Source organism: Adiantum capillus-veneris, chromosome 24, assembly GCF_014529385.1.
Source record: "Adiantum capillus-veneris isolate H3 chromosome 24, ASM1452938v2, whole genome shotgun sequence".
In the NCBI taxonomy this organism is placed as follows: domain Eukaryota; kingdom Viridiplantae; phylum Streptophyta; class Polypodiopsida; order Polypodiales; family Pteridaceae; genus Adiantum; species Adiantum capillus-veneris.
This window is the reverse complement of record NC_140954.1, coordinates 118,685,467-118,706,232: the sequence shown is the minus strand read 5'-3', so window position 1 is coordinate 118,706,232 and position 20,766 is coordinate 118,685,467. Positions and strand designations below refer to the sequence as shown.

Sequence of the window (20,766 nt, the reverse complement as noted above, 5' to 3'; positions counted from 1 at the left end):
CTTGGAGGACTTCAATGCTAGGATTACCCAGCACACGACAATATTTTATGATACGTCAGAGGAGATGTTGAGAGAGCTGGGTATTGCGAAGATGGGCCTATCTAGACTATCACGGGATGTGGAGCATACTGAGTATTGATGGTACTTGATAGACATGGGAATTGCACATGGCCTGGCCATCTTGAAGAGATTTCCCGTTGCAAGAGGTTTTACATGCTTTCCACATAGACATGGAGCCAGCACAGTGGATTATGTCATGGAGTACAAGGACCTCACAGTTGGACCCAAACCTGTTGAGGTGGCAGTAGATCATGCCCTTGTATCAATGACCATTTGTTTTCAGTTTAGTGTAGCACACGTGCCATGGGCAACAGCCCCTACTCGCTACACCTTTACATGGGAGATAGACTCTGTCTACATAGACGGGATCTACATACGCATGTGCAATGAGGAGCCTTGGCTACCCCTAGAGCAACTTATTATTGTACTGACACAGACTCTACGTGATGCAGCCACGGAGGCATACCCACACCCCCAACGTGAGCAGAGACGACGCTTTGGGAGCATGGCCCAAAACAGTTGGTATGATGAGGAGTGCCGCGAGATGAGAGCCAGACTTCAGATGGAGGTGTTTTTGGGGGACCTTACTCACAGACAGTCTCAGATTGCCTTCCGACGCCTAGTGCGACGGAAGAAGAGGGCTTTTTTGGCCCGGCTAGAGAAAGATCTATATCAGCTATTCTTGAGTCAGGACTCAGGTGAGGCATGGTGACTCTTTCACGAGCATTCCCCCCCTTCTGCCATTACCCCTACAGAGGCTTGGGGCCGTTATGCATCATCTTTGTACACACTTCCTGGACAGCCACCTCTTCCCGATCCCCTCGAGCCATGCCCCCATAAGTGTGCTTTTTTCACCGCTGAGATGGTGAAGAAGGCCATTGATAGGATGAGAACAGGGAGAGCATACGATCATGATGGCTTAGTGGCGGAGCATTTTATACATGCTAGGGACGCAGAGCTTCTAGCAGTGATGTTCAACCGTGCCATGTGTGAGGGCTTGCCTGATACTTGGAGTCTATCTACTATTGTACCCATCTTCAAGTTAAGAGATCCGTTGGAGCTTGGGAACTATCGCACTATCATGATTGGACACATATTGGCACGGCTGTACGCATCCATTCTCGAGCAAAAACTAAGTAGATGGGCAAAGAGGAAGGGCATACGCGCAACCGGGCAAGCAGGGTTCAAGAGAGGTTTCTCTTCTGTTGACCACATTCTGACACTAAGAGCCATTATTGAGGAGGGCAGATCACATGGGAGACAAATATATTGTAGTTTTGTGGATTTCCACAAAGATTTTGACACAGTACCCAGAGCTATGCACAGACTACAGGAGATGGGAGTACCCACAGAGTTGGTTTGGGGAAACATGGCATTATACAGATCACTAGTGGGGCATGTACGCACTCAAGAAGGGCTATCTACATTGGTTCACTCCACTATCGGGGTGAAGCAGGGCTGTCCGCTCTCCCCTACTCTATTTGGTATGTACTGGATGGGGTTTCTAACTATATTGAGAGACATGGTGATAGAGGGGCACAGCTGGCACGATGATTCCCCACTCGTGCACCTCTCTCCCCTTTTGAATACAAAATCGTGATGCCCAACTCAAGGGCTATTCATTTGTATGTACAGTTGTGTAGGTTCATGCGCGACTACCGAGGCAAGAGCCTCTTGCAAAGGTACTAGATTAGCTAACAGCTAATTCCCCATAGGTACAAGTTGATTTGGAGAAATTTTGTGCGAGAAATCTCGTCCTAATCAAAGGGCAAGTAGCCCTACAGGTACAGGAGCTTGAGGACTTGCTACGGATGCGACCGGCACGTGAAACGGAGCCCAAAACTGGAAATTACAGCCTGCTGTGTATTTTTGCAGGTTTGAGTTTTGACCCTTTTTCATCCCTAATACCCCAGCAGCTTCGGGGAAGCTAGGGGATCGCTGTATAGGTGTTCGGGTGCGTTTTCAAGGCTGAAAACAGAGGATTCAGCGTGTTGTAATTTCTCGCCAGGTTTGGGAAAGTGCTCTAATGCAGAGAGAAAGTCACCTTTTGCATGGGGATATTGTCTGTGAAGCCTCTTACTGTGGTTATGCTGTCGAAGTTGGGCTAGAGTAGGTCATTTTCAGCCCAATAAAAGTGGGACAGCTCGTAGAAATTTACAGGTTTTTTCCAAAGTTTAATTGAATAAAGAAATATCAAAAGGGGCACCAACCTTTGGGGCCAACGCGGTGTCAATGTCTTCTTGGGAGCACTCTAGGTACCAAGCCGTGGTTTGTTTGAAGTGTTGAATTCCAGTCTCAAGTTTATTCGTGAAGTTCCTTTGTGTTGTAAAGTTGAAGTAAAGATCGCGTGACAGCCAAAGTCTTATCGCCCTTTACAAGTCTACGGGCAGGTTTCAGAGAGAGAGAGAGAGAGAGAGAGAGAGAGAGAGAGAGAGAGAGAGAGAAGAAGAAGAGAATTTTAACGTCGTAGGAAACTATTCCAAGAGACCTTGAAGATCTATCCGACGAGGGGAGTTGAACTCAAGACCTATTATTCAAGAGGGAAATGGCATAACCAATCTACCACACTTGGGTGATAGAAAGGTTACACCGTTTTCCTCTTCTTATTAGCGCACACACACACCCAAGAAGAAGAGAATTTTAACGTCGTAGGAAACTATCCCAAGAAACCTAAAAGATCTATCTGACGAGGAGAGCTGAACTCAAGACCTGTTATTCAAGAGGGAAATGGCATAACCAATCTACCCCACTTGGGTGATAGGAGAGAGAGAGAGAGAGAGAGAGAGAGAGAGAGAGAGAGAGAGAGAGAGAGAGAGAGATCTTTTTACGTCTATTCAGGCCAGACTTGGCATATGAGATGAATCCAACACACGAGTGTGTCCTCCATCTATCCAGAAAGGACAAAAGTACAAAGTAACAAAAGGTGGTCATGTGGTAAGAGGGAAGGGGGTGACCCATGGGAGGCTAGGATACAAGATACATGGTGTATGAGGAAGGGGGCGTGGAGCTCTATCTCTAGGGGGTATGGGTGCACATCTATATGTTCTGGCAAGTGCAATCATGACGAGATGACTAGCTCCATCCTATGTCAAACTGGGGGTGTAATATTTGTAACACGGATGGGTGTGGTGTAAGAGCTGTGTGTACGATCGTGGATGGGTCTACCATCAATTGAGCAAATCTATCCTAGGTTTCCTAGTGGTGGCGAGTTTGGATCTCTTGGATTAGTATGGGATGGAGTCTCGGAGCTCCGTATCCTCGATCTCGAGGTCATCTCCTAGCTCTGCCGTCTCACCCAATCCTTTGGAAGAAGTTTGTAAGTTGTGACTGTCTGCCATCCTCTGGTGACGCTACATGTGCCAACAATGTCTCTTTATGTCTATGTATCTCCACTAAAAAACAACCAAATTGGCGTTGATCTCTAGACTCCATGATTTTTATTGCTGTCTTGTAAAAAGAGCCTCATATCTATCTCTGTTACTCTGATATACTCTACATCTGCAAACAAAGTGCTCCTCGTCCATAGTCACCTCTCTATGCAAAGCTAGCAAAACCTCTCAGCTTGCGGGGTATGAGCAGCTCTTCCTGTCTCTATCTCTAGCCGGCGTGATAATACTCAGAGCTAACCAAAGTATGAGTCCATATAGCGAGGTCTCCCTTGTCTAGCATGGTCAAGAAGTGCTCACTGTAATACAACATCTTCAGGGGACGAGCTTGCCTAGGGGAAATCCGTGTCTCTCTGATGTAGAGTTGCCATAGATCTTATCTAAGTACTATGTTCCTCTCACTGAGTGAGAGCTCAATGATGGGTAAGTCTCGATCATACAAGAAGGGTGGTAATCTATCCATGTCTAATCCATGTGCTCCAAACCACTCTCTCACTTGCAAGTACCAAGACTCTTGCTCGCCTGACTCTGAAATCTATCTGGAGGCCTCGTAGGCTCTGTATGTGAGTCTATCTGATGGCATCTCTCTCATCCTTTAAATGAGGCAAACGGTCTGGAAGACAACCTCGACTAGCATGGGTAGATTGGCTAATTCTGCTCTAATAATGTCGTGTGGTATTGAGGACTTGTCATGGAACAAGCGTGATATCATATATATCTATGGTCTCTCAATTTGTGTCCATGAGACGACTAACAAGCCAAGGGCCCATATTGCTGCAACACACATCAAAGCTGGGGTGACAAAATGGGGAAGAGAGATGATGCATACTGACCCCATACCTCCGTAGAAGTGATGATTGGTGGGGGAAAATACCGATGGAAGAGTCACCATGCCTCGCTTGAATCCTCACTCAAAAACAGCTAGTAAAAATCATGCTCTAATCGAGCTAAAAACGCCATTCTTCTGTCGCACCAAACGTCGAGAAGCAATCCATGACTGTCTGTAGGTGATCACTCCTACAAGTACCTCCCTCTGAAGTATGGCTCTCGTCTCTGTCACGAGGATGTGGCAGCTGCTAACCTTAGTTGTCGGTTTCTATCCAATGATTTTTGTTTAATTTTTGAGACCCTCTTTTTGAAGTTGCAAATGATCGGACATTGTATGTCCAATGTGAACAGTAGTTTCTCCCGCAGACAGAAGTTGGTCGGCACTAGAACTCATAAAGTAAAAGGATGTCTAGGCTCAGTGCAAGATCATGTAGGTCCCCCCGTCGCACTTAGCAAGTTGGTGGATACTAGGAAGTGAACTCAATAAAGGCATAAAGTCAAGGTGGATCACCAACAGAAAGTATTCGACAGTTGGGCCGCATTGCACTTTTGGATGCGGTCCCAATGAGGATAGATGGTCCGATGACCAGTGGGAGCCCAACGGAAACATCTCCTAAAAATTAGAGAACTGCTATTTTGGGCCATAAAATGTGTGCGTCATTACCTTTTATATGACCAGGGGAACATTTTTATTACTCTGCTGCAAAGTCAACTGATGCGCCAGTTGAGAGGATTTTAAGCAGGAAGTCCAATGCGGGGAAATTGCATGTATGAGTGCCAAGTGGCACTTTTTGGCCAATTTACCAAGTTTGGGAGAACAGAACTCGTAACTGACTTTTAGGAGCCGTTTTGGAGGCTGATAACTGTGATTTTCAGCCATTTCTCTCCATTTTTGAGCTTCCCATGACTTTACCTAGGACCAAGGAGCTCATTCTCAGCATTGGACGGCATCTGATGCGTGTTTACAAGGCTGTTTTGCTGCATTTTCAGCGATACACAGGTTTTGGCAGCCATGGAAATCTTCCCCTTGTTGCATCTATTTGTTCACAAATGCATTACAGGTCAAGGGCAGCAGAGGGGGCGCTCGATTTATGCTGGGGGGATGCTTCATTGAGAACCTGTCACACAGGTTAAGAGCTATGGAGTGCTTTCTTTCCCTCTCATGTACAGTGTGGTGCTAGGAGTGATGCTCTGCACACTACACACTGCTCTCTCTCTCCCCTACGTGCAGTTATGTGATGCCCCACAAGAGGGCTCTTCATTTGACTGATGTACAGCTGTGTGGTTTCATGCTTTTGTGATGAGGCAAGAACCTCCTTGAGTAGGAACAGGGGTAGCTAACTGCTACTCCAAAGCAGGCACTGGTGAGGGTCATAACCTCACCGTACAGGTGCGTTTTCAGCACTGTGTATGCACTGTAAATTGACTCTTTTTTCAGCCATACGGATGCCAGAACCATTGGGAATAGTGCCCCACTCGCAGAGGACAGTTAGGGGACTGTTTGGGGCTGAAAACATGGCAAAAACTAGTAAATACAGCGTGCTGAATTTCCTGTTTTTGGGTAGGATCAGAGGGTTTATGCCAGTGGAAGTGAGTTCCAGTAGGGGAATTGGTTTCGTGCAAGTTTTGGGGCTGTTATGCTACCGAAATTTGGCCAAATCAAGTGGTATCTAGTTGGATATAGACAAAGCATTCCCAGGACTCTACTTTGTAAATTTACCCTCTCAAAGTATAAAGAAATACTGAAAGGGCCGCCAATTTTGGGGCCTACAGGTTGTCGGCGTCTACTCGGGGCATTCTAGCTTCCGAGCTGTGTGTGTATTCAAGTGTTAATTCCCGTCACAGGTTTCCTTTGCAAAGTGCTTTGTGTGTGCGTTTAAAGTAAAGAATTTCGGGTGAAAGCCAACGCCTACCGCCCCACCACGGGCCGGTTCAGTCTCTCTACACTCCTCATAATTCCAACTATTCTAGGGTATGATCCAACAACGTCGTCGCTGCCCAGGATCCATGTGTGGGTATGCCTCTGCTACTGCATCCTGCAATGTCTGTCAATAAATAAGTGAGCTCCTCTAGAGGTCTCCCCGGATCCTCTCTGCATAAGAGTCTATGTAGACAGAATTAGTTTCTAACGTAAAAGTGTATTGGGTAATCATAGATATCTGTGACAATCGAGCTGTGTTGAACTCGATGAGATGGTAAACACGAGGAGGGCATGATCTACAGCTACCCCGATAGACTTGGGCCCGACTATAAAGTCTTGAATAGAGAGTATGAACTTAGGTTGCACCAAAACATAATCAATTGTGCTAGCCCCATGTCTATGAGGAAAACAAGTGAATCCACTTGACTCTGGAAATCTCAGGAGGCCATTCAAGATGGCCAATCCATGCGCAATCCCCATATCTGTCAAATATCCCCCGTCTGAGACTAGCCCGTCCTGGCATTAAAGTCTCTCAGAAGAATAACATCTCCATCCCTAGAGAACTCCCATATGTCCTCATCCAATATCATGTAGGGGACTGCCCCTTGAGAGATGCATAATGAGATGTACTGGGAGCAAAATAGAATATTGCAATGTAGAGTGGGCCTCCGTGTCTCCGCTCTCACTCTGACCCACATATATTTGGCCTGCTCGTCTCTCCAAACAATACGAATGAGGGGCTGAAGCTCCTCCTTGAATAGGACTGCCACACCTCCTAACTCCCGTCCTCTATGCATTGATCTCACATCTTGCCTACAAGTAGTCTCCCAATGGTATCCGATCACTCTAGGTAATGTGACGCCAGGAATCTGGTGCATCTACGAGTAAAAAATAATGTCTCTTCCCTTAAAACTATCCTCAAAGGCGTCTACATCTACCTTCATTGATCCATTACAATTCCATGCTGTCATTTTAAGGTTGGTCCCATAGGTCTCGAATTGTCATGCGGTGCGTTTTTCCAACACCACTACTCTTTTTCAATGTCACCCCTCAAAAGGCTTAGATCCGCCTTAATCATCACATGGACCTTCTCATACATTAAATCATCTTTGACTCTAGAAAGTTTCTATGCTGTCACAAAACCTGGCGACAGTGTGCTCTCTCAAATCCTCCGCCTAAAAGTTGCTTTCGATTTAGGCAAGGTTTCATAAATATCGTCATCCCTGAGGTCAGTTGATAGGTCCATCCTCGGGCACTTCGCGAGAGGCTTTTCCTATTGCTATCCACAGTCAACTCATCAGTTCTTCACAACGGAATCGCTGAGAACTGAGACTAGACACTGTGGGTAATGCGGTACTGCGGGCCTGAAGATACCGAAGGCTGAAAACTGACAGTATCGAGGGCTGAAATCTGATTGTCTGTAAGCTGAAATCTGAATGCTTTGATGGCTGAATACTGACGCCTACGCGTATCACCTAATCCACCTACATAGGTCAAGTCCCTTGAGGCACTACCAATTTGGATGTCATTTAGGTCTTCACCTTTTATGTCATCAAAGGGTATATGCATTGCACTTAACATGTTTACGGGTGCTAGTTGTGGCACTTCATCCCCCTCAGGTGTTAAATAAGTTGTTCCTCTATTTCCCTAGGTGTCTATGGCTGCTGCTAGGTGTACCCAATTGACATTCTCTGACTTAGCCATTGTAGGCAAGATATCCATATAGGGTGAGTCCTCCCCAATATCAGTGTCCTTTTTACATGTGTAGCAATATTGCAATGGGCCTGAGTGAATGGAGGTGTCAGATCAATGGTCAATTATAAATTTGTTTCATAGAGGGTGTGCCTTGCTACTGTATGATCGTTGCTTGCTGCTGCAGACGACCTGCGCGTCCACAGGCCCCATTGCAGTATTGCTACACATGTAAAAAGGACCCTGATATTGGGGAGGACTCACCTTATATGGATATCTTGCCTACAATGGCTAAGTCAGAGAATGTCAATTATAAATTTGTTTCGTAGAGGGTGTGCCTTGCTGTTGTATGATCGTTGCTTGCTGCTGCAGACGACCTGCACGTCCAGGTGTTGTCAACACCAGGAATCGCTGAGCTGCACATGGCCACTTGCACTCTCTGAGGGTAACCTCTTGCCAGCCCAGTGTACCACCTATGACAGCCTGCAAAATGAAATGAAATGTTATATTAAACGTCTTCAACCAAAGAGAGAGAGAGAGAGAGAGAGAGAGAGAGAGTCTTAAAACAGCATAAAAACACAAGAAAACACTAAAAAACAGCGAAAAAAAACAACAACAAAACCTTAAAAAAGCGAAACCAAATTTAAAACCTTAAAAAGCAGCCAGAAAAAACAGTGATGAAACAATAAAAAACAGTTTCGAAACCCTAACAACAGCAAAAAAAAGTGGCAAAACCCTAAAAAATAGTTAAAAAACAGTTCCAAAACACTAAAAACAGCAAAAAAAGAGTGACAAAACCTTTAAAATGCACAAAAGTGGTGATGGAACCCTAAAAACAGTGTGTGTGTGTGTGTGTGTGTGAGAGAGAGAGAGAGAGAGAGAGAATGAATGAAATGAAATGAAATGTTATATGAACGTCTTCAAAAGGCCAGAATGACCTATGAGACCAAACTGATACAAAAGTGGTGAATCTGCTACAATGTCTCGGTAGCTTAGTACTAAAGTACTAAGTGTGAAAAGTGTGAAAGTGTGAAAATAAATGTGAAAAACTAAATACAAAGTATTAAATAAACTTCTTAGGAGCATTCTGGGTGTCTGGCTAGAATGCTTCTATCCCTTTGTTGTAGTCTCCTCCGCTGAAGTGTGCTTCTGCATCTCGGTCGTGGTCGTCTCGATTTCCTAAGCTCAATCGCCCTGTCAATTAGGGTGCCTTTGGTATGAATGTGGGTACTCCTTTGTGCTGGCTGCTGGCCTGTTGCTTCTCCTTCCACTCCTGCTTCTCTCGATCCAAAGAAATCTATGATCTGCCTCTGAGGCTGTAGTGCTCTTTGTCTTCTCATTAGATTATCCCTGTGCCGATGTAGTTCCAATAGGTACAAGCCTAAGCATCTTTGATCTTGGTATTGCATGATTCTATCTAGAGGTCCAAAGCCTTCTTTGAATTAGGCAATGGAAACGCCCACGTATCTCATAGTATACGGTGAGTGGCATATGTAGTGTAATTCTGTCTCCGGCTCCATTCCGCATAACTTGCAAAGTCTGCTGTCAGGTGGGATTCCCCCAAATCTGCCAAATTCAATTTCCAACTGGTGTGAGGATGTACGAATCTGACCAATAGCACATCTCAAACCATGAGACAGGTGGGTATCCATGTAGCTCGGGCGAATCACAAATCCATCTTCAGATAGCCGTAGGAAGTTTTCTTTGTAGTCGGCCATCTTCGTGCCCAATTCTTGTGTATCGTCTACCCATGTCCTCTTAGTATCCAACTGTATATGATCCTGTCGGATGATTTTATTAATCTCCGTTCGTGTAATTGCGAGTGTTGGAGCCTCAAGAGAGTATTGGAAGGGGGGTAATCTTTCCATACTGAACCCGTGTCTCTGAAACCACGAGGACAGTTGCGCATACCAGCATGATGTATCCCCTTTCATTGCTAATTGTCGAGAGGATTCGAGGGCCAGTCTAGTATATCGGCAATTATTTGTATCCTACAAACCATGTATAAAGGACACAGATCTGGTAAGAGCTTCAATTTCTATCGGAGGGGCAGCTAGTTCCGCTCGGGTAATCGCGTGTGGTACGGAGGCCTTGGCTCTAATCATTCGGGAAATCATAGATACCAAAGGTCTCTCTATTGACTTCCAATTATCCTGATCCACAAATGGTCCCCAAATCTGGACCCCATAAAGCATAGCCGAAGCCACCACAGTATCAAAGAGCCAAAGTTTTGTTCGTGGTTCCTGAAACTGCACTTGTGAACACATCCTCTCCAACCCTCCCAAGGCCGCAGAGGCTCTGGATAATCTAGCATCCGTTGCTTTCTTAAGAGTAAACTTCGGTCCTGCAAATACCACACCAAGGTATGTGTATGCATCTGTGTACTCTACTGTATCTTGGCCATATGCAAATGTAGGTGCCGATCTCCTAACCCACTGCGGTGTGGTGTTAAACACCATAACTTTGGTTTTACCCAAGTTTACCGACAGTCCACTGTCCTCCGCGAATTTATGTAATGCATCTAGCTGCCTTTGCATTCCATCTGGTGATTCTGCTCAAGATGGGATGCCACCATGGCGCCCCCTAGCATCTACACTTTCTCTATTGTTCTGTCTGCTTTTGTGTGCCTCGCGCTAGCTGCTCCCTACTCGAATTATTCATTTGAAAGATCTACATTCCTCCTCTGCCATCTAGAATAAGCTCCATAGACCCCTCATACTTGGAAGAAAGTGCTCCAAATCAGCCCATACAACTCCAAATTAGCACCAAATCTGAGACACAAATGGAAGGCAAGCTCACTGTACCTCCTCTAGACCGCTTCTGAACCTCCTGCCAAACTCTCATCCTCTAAAAGAGCACTTTGAGACCAAGGCCGACTTGCATAGGACTCCACATAGCCATCCTTCCTCATGCACCTCAAAGAAAAGCACTCCCTCTATCCGTACACGCTCTGACTGCCATCTACACTAGGGCCTGAAGCTCAAGAGCAATATGCTACTCTAAAGAGGCCTGCCTAAATGTCCAGCCGCATAGCCGATCCCCATGTAGGAGGTTCAATTTGTCCATCTCTGCACCCTCTGGCATGCTATAAAGCCCAGTCCACTAAACAAACCATGTGAGCAATTTTAAGTCTACGTGTTTTAAAAAGCCTTTGGCTAATGTAGCACCGTTAACAAAGGCCCTTCCAAATAACCTAGCAACACATACCAAATGCGGCAGCAGCAAATCAACTACAACCCCTTGTGGTGTATTAAATGTTGTGAACCACTACAACCCCCATGTAGTGTCTTCAATGTTGTGCTAACATGCAAGGCCTACCAATGAAGCTTTGTACAATGAATTTAGTGTTTATTAAGTCTAAATGAATTTAGGCATGTTTACCACCTTCCATAAGCAAGCAGAGGACAAGGTTTTATTGTCCTTTAAGGAGAGATACATACATGAGATTGTTCTCTGACTTTCTATTTACTTTTAGCAACCATGTTTGCTTCGTTGCCAGGGTTAACCACATTATACTTATGTTTTGTTTAGATTTAAGCTTGTCTCCATTCTTCTTTTTAAGCAGATGCTACCTCTGGTAATTTAAATGAGAAAACATTCCTCTTCGTAGGCACCTGTGAAGGCTGCTGTGGTGTTGCAAAAGGTAGAGGCTACAAAGTGTGCTCAAGGCACTTTGATTGCATGTGCCCAGTTTGACCACAGCGGAAACCACTGCCTGAAAATTTTTTCTATTTAACCTTAAGAGCAATACTTGAATACCTTCAAAAGCAGCCATGTCTGCATTCCATGTACTATAAGATCTATTAGCTTCTCATCATGACAACAGGACCTGATAGCTTTGCTCAAAGATGCTGCCAATCCTGGGGTTTTATGTTTTCAAGTGGAAAATCCAAAATTTGACCGTGCACAAGTATTTAATGCGGACTAGTGAGTGATAATCCTTTGTCAAAGACCAAGGAAGGACATCAACCATTCACGGGTGCCAACAGCGAGAGGAGCCATTTCCACAAGTTAATTGTGGGCAATGGGCATTGACATTGAGGCAAGCTTTTCCATGCATGGGAACCCCCCATATATTTTTTCTCTTTTATCAAAAAATATTTCCTATTATATAAGTTACTTTTGATTTTTCCTCCCTTTTTCACAAACGTTTTAGCTTTTATTAAATAAATAAAACTTATGCTAATCAACCACGATGTAGCATAAATAAGCTTTCTTTGTTGATCTCTTTTTTTATCTTAAATATTAAATATATATATTCTAAATTACATTACATATATTTTTAGTATTTTCTAGTATATTTTTCATGTATATATATTATTCCACCCTACCAAATATTTTATTCACTAGTTTTCATTTTCAAACCTCAACCCCACTTTCAAATTTCAATAATACCTCCATGTAGATGATTGCCAATCTTTTCAAAACTCTAGGTCATGTTTTCATACACATGAAGGAGCTTACACTTGAAGGCAAGAGAGAAGTCCACTCAAAGGGGACCACCAAAAGACCTTTGCAGCCACAAATAATACATTATTTGGCTGAATTTTTTAAGTAGAGAAGAATCCCGAATCTGGAGTGTTCAACATGAAAGATGTAGCTCGTGAGCTCAACTTTTAGCTCAATTTTTTTCAAAATTTTTGGAGTTACGAACGCGGAGCTATGATTTTTGTGGTGGACCCGAGTTTTCTCGTATAATGGTGACACAGACCATCCCCAATTTCCTTCCCTCTAGAATGGCTATGGTTCTACAAGTCTTCAAGCATGATTACAAGAGACAAGGATCTTTTAATGAGGTCTTGGCTAGTCTAGAGTGATTCTATCACCATTTTTGGAGGATCCATCCTCATCAACAACTATCCACCTTCGACAACCTCTCTTATAAATTTCTTACCTCTCTCTTCCCTCCCTAATAAGCTTATGTCTAGCCAAAGCTAAACTATTGTAAATATCTCCTATCCTCTACATCCTACCCACATTCTCTCTTCTTCTCTCTCTATTGACTCTGGTATTTTAAATAATGAGGAGACAAGATGGGAGCCACAGTGACATGCACCCCATTTTTCCTAGTCACCAGAGTGGGTCACTCACTTCAATTAGAAATATTGCTAAATCCTCTCCTCCTTCCCTATATAAAGAGGCCATGAGAGCTCACTTGGAGGGAGATACACACACACACACCTATCCATACACACTCTTGTGCTACATGCTTGTAGCATGAACCCTAATCACATAATCACAAAACCATCACCATCACCATCACCATGCACAAAAGATTAGCACCACACCTCCACATCACTTGTAATTAAGGGTTGAAGGCACACTTTCAAGAAGAAAAAGGGTGGACACACTCATGATATTCTCGCCATCAACTCCCATCTCTCCATTATGTATTCCCTTCTCATCTTCTTGTCATACGCTACCTATTGTATTCATCTTTTGCAAGCAATCAACACACTCCATCTTGGTGCCATACCTTGTGTCGCTTTGGATACATCTCATTGTGAGTATAGTATATGCTTGTTCCTTGCCATTTTTTTCTGCTTATGTTAAGGTGTGCGGATTCGCCACCATACACACACATACTCTCTCCCTCTCATATTCCTATCATCTTGCTACTTCCATCTTGAGGTGTGCGGATTCGCCACCTCTTGTATGAGAAGTGAGCATACTCGCAAGTTTCCCCGACCTCATTATCTTCCTTACTATATGCACGAGTAGCGAGCCCATTCTCACTAATTCATTACTCCTCTCACCTTATTCTCCGAACACCCCATTCCACATTTGAGCTTGGATCTTGAAATTGTTCTCCATGGCATGTTTCATTGTGTATATGTATGCGTCCTAGCCGCATATCTTGCTAGGTGGTGCCCCTATTGTGTATCCCCCATGATGAGGCCATTGTGCATGGTCTTGGTGTAGAGGCCACCGGGTCTATTTTTCACTTCCGCCTCTCAGCATCTCCCAACAAAACCTCGTGAAAATTCCCATCACCAACAGATACCCCACAAGTTGATTGTCCCTTAAGACTAGAGACCCCCCACTGGGCTGCATCGACCTTTTAGCCAAGGAAAATGACTTCATAGACGCCATCACAACAAAGAATCACCAAGTTCATTGAATGCTACATCCACCTAGAATTGCCATCCCAGGCACCCGTGTAGTGGCAAAGTTGTCATGAAAACATTCTCGAGTTGCTTCATATCATCACATACCAACAAATCCATTCCTATAGATCGTTTCTAGTGAAGACTGTTCCTCATGGGGAGAAAGGACATTCACAAACCATCGAGGCTGTTTGCACACAGACAGAAAAGTTCTGTAAATTAGCTTGATCCTTGTTGTCTCTGTATGGTAAAGTACTTTGCATTTACAACTAGAAATAATGCTTGAATGTTTAACGAAGAGCCGAGCGCGCACGCACACATGCAGTTTCATTGATAAAAATCTTACTTACAGTCATGAAGAATAAGCCTAACAGCAAGCCCCTATAGGGTGCTATGTCAGATTCTACTTGAAGAGCAAATTCAGTTTCTGCTAACAGTAATCCAGCCAAAAATGCTCCGAGAGCCATTGAAAGACCTGCCTGCAATAGATTTTAAGGAAACAAATAAGAACGATAGCATTCAGAACATCAATCCCATCTTTTTAATAAACTAAAGCATGCTTTCAAACACATTAAACAGGTCGTTTAGGGTCTAGGGTCTCTACTATACACAGTTGTTTGTTTTAATACTACAAAAGTCCTCTGTTAGCTGCTGACCAAAAGGGTAATGAGCTGCCCTCTCCAGTACAGTACAAAACTTAATTTTCCCATTCTCTACCAGTAGGAGTGAATCCTGTCCATACAGAATACTTTCCATACAAAACATTCAAGAAACAGCCTGCTGGCTCTGAGTTTGGATGCTACAAGGCACTGTTGTCAAGAGGTAACAAAAATTTCTATTTGTTTCCATTTTTTCTCAAGATCTCCCTTTTGTCAAGCTCCACCATCAGAAAATAGACAAACCACAATGATTTATTCCTGAAACCAAGCACTGTAGCTGCTCTAGCTCCTTGCTTTCTTTTGAGCCATACTCCTTCACACTCACATTCTTCCGGCAAGCCACCTTTTATACCCATCCCACCCCTGCCCCAGGGGTGCCTCTGGTCCACATCCAACAGCTTGTGGGACTAACAATTATAGCCATAGAAGATGATCGGTAATCCTGAGTCTTCCCGGGCTCAAGTTACCTCCAGAATGCTGAGTTGATAGATTGATTTGTAGCTTCAACAAAAATAAAAGACACACAAAGCCACCATTCAACTTTGCACTAGAGTATCTTCCCGATCAAGAGCAAGGACTCCACCCTACGTCATGGCAAGCCTCCTCTTGACTCTCTGCCAGATTAGGATGTCTACTTCCAAGTATTTTCATTAATTAAACAGCAAGACCTTGCAAGAAAATTCCTATCCCCTTTTCACCTAAAAACAACCCCAATGTCAAAAACTCGATACACATCTCCTACACTAGATTAGCTTTTAAAACATTTCCAAAAAACTCAATGTAAAAAGTTGACAAAATCCTGCAATAGATTAGCTTTGAAACATTGTTATCTCCCATCCCTTTCGACAGTGATCACCATGTTCTCCATCTTGCTCGATCACAAAAGATATTTCACAATATTTGCAGAGAAAAAGCTTGCGCATTACCCGAGCAGTCAACACACTGGTTCCGAGTACCACGAAGAGAGTATTGGCAGCAAAGATTTCAGCATTGTGATTCTCAGCCATCCTCTTGTATATAGGTCGAAGAAGCTGCAGGAAGAACTGAATTAGACTGATGAACTCTTGAGAAAAGCAAATTGATAGCCACCTTTTAATGCGCTCAAAAAAACAAATCGATAATGCTGTTACTCGATCCAGGATGGTTATTAAACTTACCAGACGACCACCAGCAATAATTGCAGCTATAGCTACAACCCCTTTCACTGCAGCAACTCCAAGAGCTTCAGCTATGGCTTGGAAACCAACCTGTACTGTCACATTCACGACGATGAAAATTAAGAAAATTATGAAGGCAGCCACGCTCCCATCATTTTGCAGGTGCCTTGAGTATTCTAGGGGTCTTGTCCATTTTTGAAATTGAAATCCCTTCAAGCCCACAATGGTTTGAAAAATATTCTTGCTTTAAGACTTTAGAGAAGTTCAGCAAAGTGTAACATACCCCTCCCTTTGATGACGTTGGTGAAATAAGCGGAAGCAGAATAAGTAGTACAACAACAGCGAGGTCCTGCAAGAAACTCATGTTAAATCTTTAAATTTTAACTTTTTCCTGTGTCATACAAGCTCATCAAGCTTCGCAAGTATAGCAAGCATGAAACATATTCCATCACCGTGATTGATCAGTTTACACCAATTTAATGCGAACATCATGTGACCACACATATAGTCACCTGAAATAGCAAAACAGAAAATGTTGCACGCCCATGTCGAGAGGTACTTTCTCCACGCTCTTGGAGAACCTGCCAATGAGGATTAAATCACATCAAATATAGAGGGTAAAGGATTCACAAAGACACCCAGGCATCAATGGTATGAATAAGATGACAAAAAGGAATAGACAATAGCGTAGCCCCACCGACCCATAACCCACAACAGCAAAAAACTCTACCAGAATGACTGAAAATAATCCCGTCTTTGGAAGCTGCCTTTGATGGCTGCTTTCTTGCTCGACAAAAACAGGACGACAAGAAAGGTTCTACTATAAGAGGAATGTGTGCAATAATGTTGACATTTCTTAGGAGCACCTCCTAGCTATCAGCCTAGGTCAAAGGGCTCATTCACGTAAATGCTGTAGGTTTTGCTCCCTCTGTACAGACTGAATGTCAAAACATTCTATTGCAGCTACATTGTTCATAGGTGCTTGAGATTCAGCTAGCAAAAAAAAACAATTGTGATTTATTTCTTTGTATCTCAAAACTGAAAAACGCAGAGGATCATTTCAAGAATATGCATAATGTTATGGTCCCCCCCCCCCCCCCCCCCCCTTTTCCTTTTCTACCAAATCAGTGTTGAAAATCAACTCTCTCAATCGTAGTATCTTCTAAACCAGCCAGACCTTCTCATGGTGAATGCAGAAGTCATGGCCTGATTGGATAACAATCTTCTACATATCTTGAGGCCTGAGAAACTAACGGAAACCTTCTCTTGTCATTCATTTGATATGTACCATCCAACTCTACAAATCGATAAAACAGATTTTGGAAAACATAAACTGGAATATTTTTAGCTATGGCTACAAATAAATGAAAATGAATTTTGTGCACACAGGATGAATTTATTGGTACCAATTATGAACGGGTAAATTTTCCGGTGCAATGTGCCATCTAGAAATGTATCCCTATCCGGATAGTATGATAAGTAGAACATTAGCCAGATGCAAAGCAAAACAGTTCAGAACAAGCACATGAATAAGATGGTGTCCCCAGTTCGCCCAAAAAAACTATAATTTAATATTTCCGCAATGGGTACTCAAGCAAGTGGCCGGCCGGACACAGTGGAAATACGACCCGGCAAGAGCCGCCAGACTCAATCAGGAGAGACATGAAATTGGGCCAGTGACTAATGCTCCAGATTGGCCAAAAAACCACGTTTTAACGCGCGCCTGTTTTTAAGTGTAAAGTTTAAAAACCTTTTAACCTCGGTGGCCGGCCAATTTGAAAGGGGCCAAAGCGAGGCAATTTTCTCTCTCTGGTGCAATCAAGCAAGGAAAACTCCAACGCTTGACACTCCTTCACCCAAGAAAGAGAGTCCACACGGGAAGGCAAGGTGCTTTGCCTGGTGCATGCATATCACCTTCATCATCCTCCTGCATGACTCGAGCCCTCTTTCTACTAGAACCAGCAAAGGGCTGCTCCTCTTGAACCTCGATACATGAACCACCAAATTCCCCAATAAGAGCATCATGAAGAGCATCTTGTGTGTGTTGTCCACCTTTTTTTTTGTGTGTGCTGGTACTTCCGGATAATTCTTTGCAATCAGCTTGTCCCTAATATCCTGTGGTACCTTTTTGCACCCTCCACAATTATTGGTCGTGCCAATGCCTGTCAAGTGCATGACAACACGAGAATTTGTACTCGTGAGCTAAAAATTGTAGTACTTGCATTGCCATCGTCGAGCGCCCGAACCTGCTTGGCTTGGAGTGTTGATAATGCGGATGACATTGGTGTGCTCCTTCCAATACACGTTGCATGGCTTAGGCATGATGAATCTGTTGCAAGACAGACACGAGAGAGAGAGAGAGAGAGAGAGAGAGAGAGAGAGAGAGAGAGAGAGAGAGAATGAAGAAAATCGATACAAGACTAGGGACAGAAGATGGGCTGGTCCCCCCTCTTGAAGGAGATTTGTATTACTTTCTGAACTACAAGCACAAGAACCCAAAACATTATTTTATGTCATGATGTAAAAAGTCCTCGTGCCCTGAATACCCTTGACAATGCCAATGACAAGTGGAATGGCAACATCCCATCCGGTTGCCACTAGAACTGCCTCCGCATGTGGCCCCATTCGGTTGGGCGTAATTCCAAGTCAAACCGCCAATTCAGGTGAGATGAAGTTGGCCTTGCTCCTCCATCAAAGAAGATAAGGGCTTCCTTATCTCATACTTTGCCCCATGCATGGCAAAGTTTTATGCTTTCATCCATCTGATTCGGGTCGGTTCCTATACAATTTGATACGACTCACGTTTTCATCTTTCTTTTCTGCCACGTTCTTCAGCTACTCAAGAGCTCTCTGGACTATATTCTAATTGTCCTCGTTGTGCCTTTTTGGGGTACCTTGCAGAGGTGTCCTTGTTCTCCGCAGTCAAAACACTTCCCCTCCTTGAGATAGTCTGATCTCCATTCCTCGGTCAATCGCGGTCGTGCATCCTTCTTTTTTTGAAACTTCCTTCTTCTTCTGTTTTTATTTGTCGAATTCTGTCCGTCCTTGGTGTTGAAACTTGATCAGTGGGGTGAGTCAGGTTACTCGAATGCATAGCAAATTCTTGCTTAGCATGTCCCATCAATTGTTGTATGGACTTGGACTTCTGCTCAAGGCAGTAATCTCGGATCTCTTTGGGAAGTCCACACCAAGAACACTCGATTGCTGCTTGAAAGTGACCTTAAAAGAAGGGGCCATGAGAAAAGCATCCCAAAATCTCTCACAATAAGCATCCAAAGTGTCAGTCTTGGTCATCCGAAGATGGTTCCAAGCAGTAATCACATCTCGTTCGTACTCCTGAGTCAGCCAAGAGGAAACAAAGAGCCGTTTGAACTTTAACCACTTGGTCGGGGCTTCATTCCTTAAGAGAAGAGTGGACCACCACGTTTGTGCATTTTCTTTTAAAAATGATGATGCCCTCCTAATTTTGGAGTGCTCTGAGTAGCGCCCTCCGGAGAATGCTATGTCAAATTCTTGAATAAATGCTAAAGCCTTGGGAGCATCCCCAAACCCTGAAAAGGATTCAAACGTTACTGCTTGTCCACCCTCCTTAAATTCCTTGGTCTTTTTGCCCTTGTCCTCTAGAAAATCATATTGGTTGGCTCTGTAAAAATGCTTCTTCTTTGAATAGGACATGTGGTCATAGAGTTCGAACTCTTAGAGGAGGATGAATCCTCGTTAGAACTGTCAGAAACATGTCCAGATCCGCCGTATGGTCTGCTCTTTTTTGCCTTCTTGTTCTTTCAAAATTTCTGGTTCTTTCGTCGTTTCTTGCCCTTTATGTCCTCATCACTCAAATCGAAAGAGGAAGAGCTATCCGAACTATCAGAAGAAGATGAGGACGAACTGGACAGTCCTTCAAAGCGTACATGCTTCTTCTGTTTTTTGCACTTGCAAAAGAAGATTGACGGCCCAAATAACCGGGGTAGTCAATCCCCTTGTTGCGTTTCTTCGATGGTTTCTTTGCCTCGTCTTTCAACAACGTCTTCAAGTTATTCTTCAAGTAAACATCCTTGGGGCAGGAGGTTTCTTGAGGGCCGATTTTATTGGTGTGTTGATGGCGTTCTGCCAATGCGTATGCACTCACTCAGTTGGGCGCCGGGTTAAAAAATTTTGCATATTGCGGATCCTTCACAAACTGGAACAAATGCTTTGCGCACTCATCTTGATCTGCTAATCCATTCGAATTTCCCGTGCTGCCTCCCGTTCTCGAAGTGACAGGAAGAGTCGTTTGATTCTTGTCGGAATCCTTATCTATCGCGGAAAAAGGGGGTCGGATTTCTTGATAGAAGAAAAATCGACTCAGCTCTGATACCATTGTAACAAATTTGGAAACCCCAAGTCTAGAATCTGGCACGACACATGAGAGAGAATCACTTTAAAATACTTCACACTTAATTCACAGTTCAATTGAGTCGACACGGCCCAGTATAGTTCCGTGCCCAGAGAGAGAGGCCCCAAAGATTGGCGCCCCTTTCGGTATTTCTTTTTGTATTAATGCTTAAGCAAAGTACAGTTGCCCGCAGGTCTCCTTTGCTCAACGCCTTGTCAGCACTTGTGAGCCAGAGAGAGCCCAGGAGACTTATTTAAAGGCCCTTGGCCATGAGAACTAATTACGCTATCAAAGAAACAAAAGACATTGATTGCTTGAGAAGTTAGGGGGGCAGAGCTCTTATTGTAGATTAGTATTGAAGAGCTGCAAAATTGTGATTGAAACTAACACTATAAAAAATTTAACATCTTTATCTCCCGCTTTGAACGTCTTCTTCTTCTTCTTGTGGTGTCGGGACCGCTTCTTGAAGATGGCTTTGGAATCCTTGTCCACCGGAATTCTTGTCCACTCGAATTCTGAGCCGACGCTTCCTATGATCCTTGTCTTGCTTTTCTGCTTTTGATGGTTGATCTACAGCCTCGTAT

At 43.8% G+C, this 20,766-nt stretch overlaps 1 protein-coding gene across 5 annotated transcripts in view; it reads right to left on the bottom strand.

Annotated features, from left to right (window-relative positions):
- The window catches only part of LOC147427025 (K(+) efflux antiporter 2, chloroplastic-like), a 179,392-nt gene that overhangs the window by 103,898 nt on the left and 54,728 nt on the right, over window positions 1-20,766 (bottom strand). For all 5 annotated transcript variants that reach the window (XM_086499269.1, XM_086499267.1, XM_086499268.1 and 2 more), the window contains exons 7-11: window positions 16,323-16,391; window positions 16,094-16,159; window positions 15,811-15,900; window positions 15,580-15,684; window positions 14,345-14,473 (exon numbers count right to left, since the gene is read on the bottom strand). In XM_086499269.1, coding sequence (XP_086355395.1) covers window positions 14,345-14,473; window positions 15,580-15,684; window positions 15,811-15,900; window positions 16,094-16,159; window positions 16,323-16,391 — 459 coding nt within the window. The remainder of the gene's footprint in view (window positions 1-14,344; window positions 14,474-15,579; window positions 15,685-15,810; window positions 15,901-16,093; window positions 16,160-16,322; window positions 16,392-20,766) is intronic.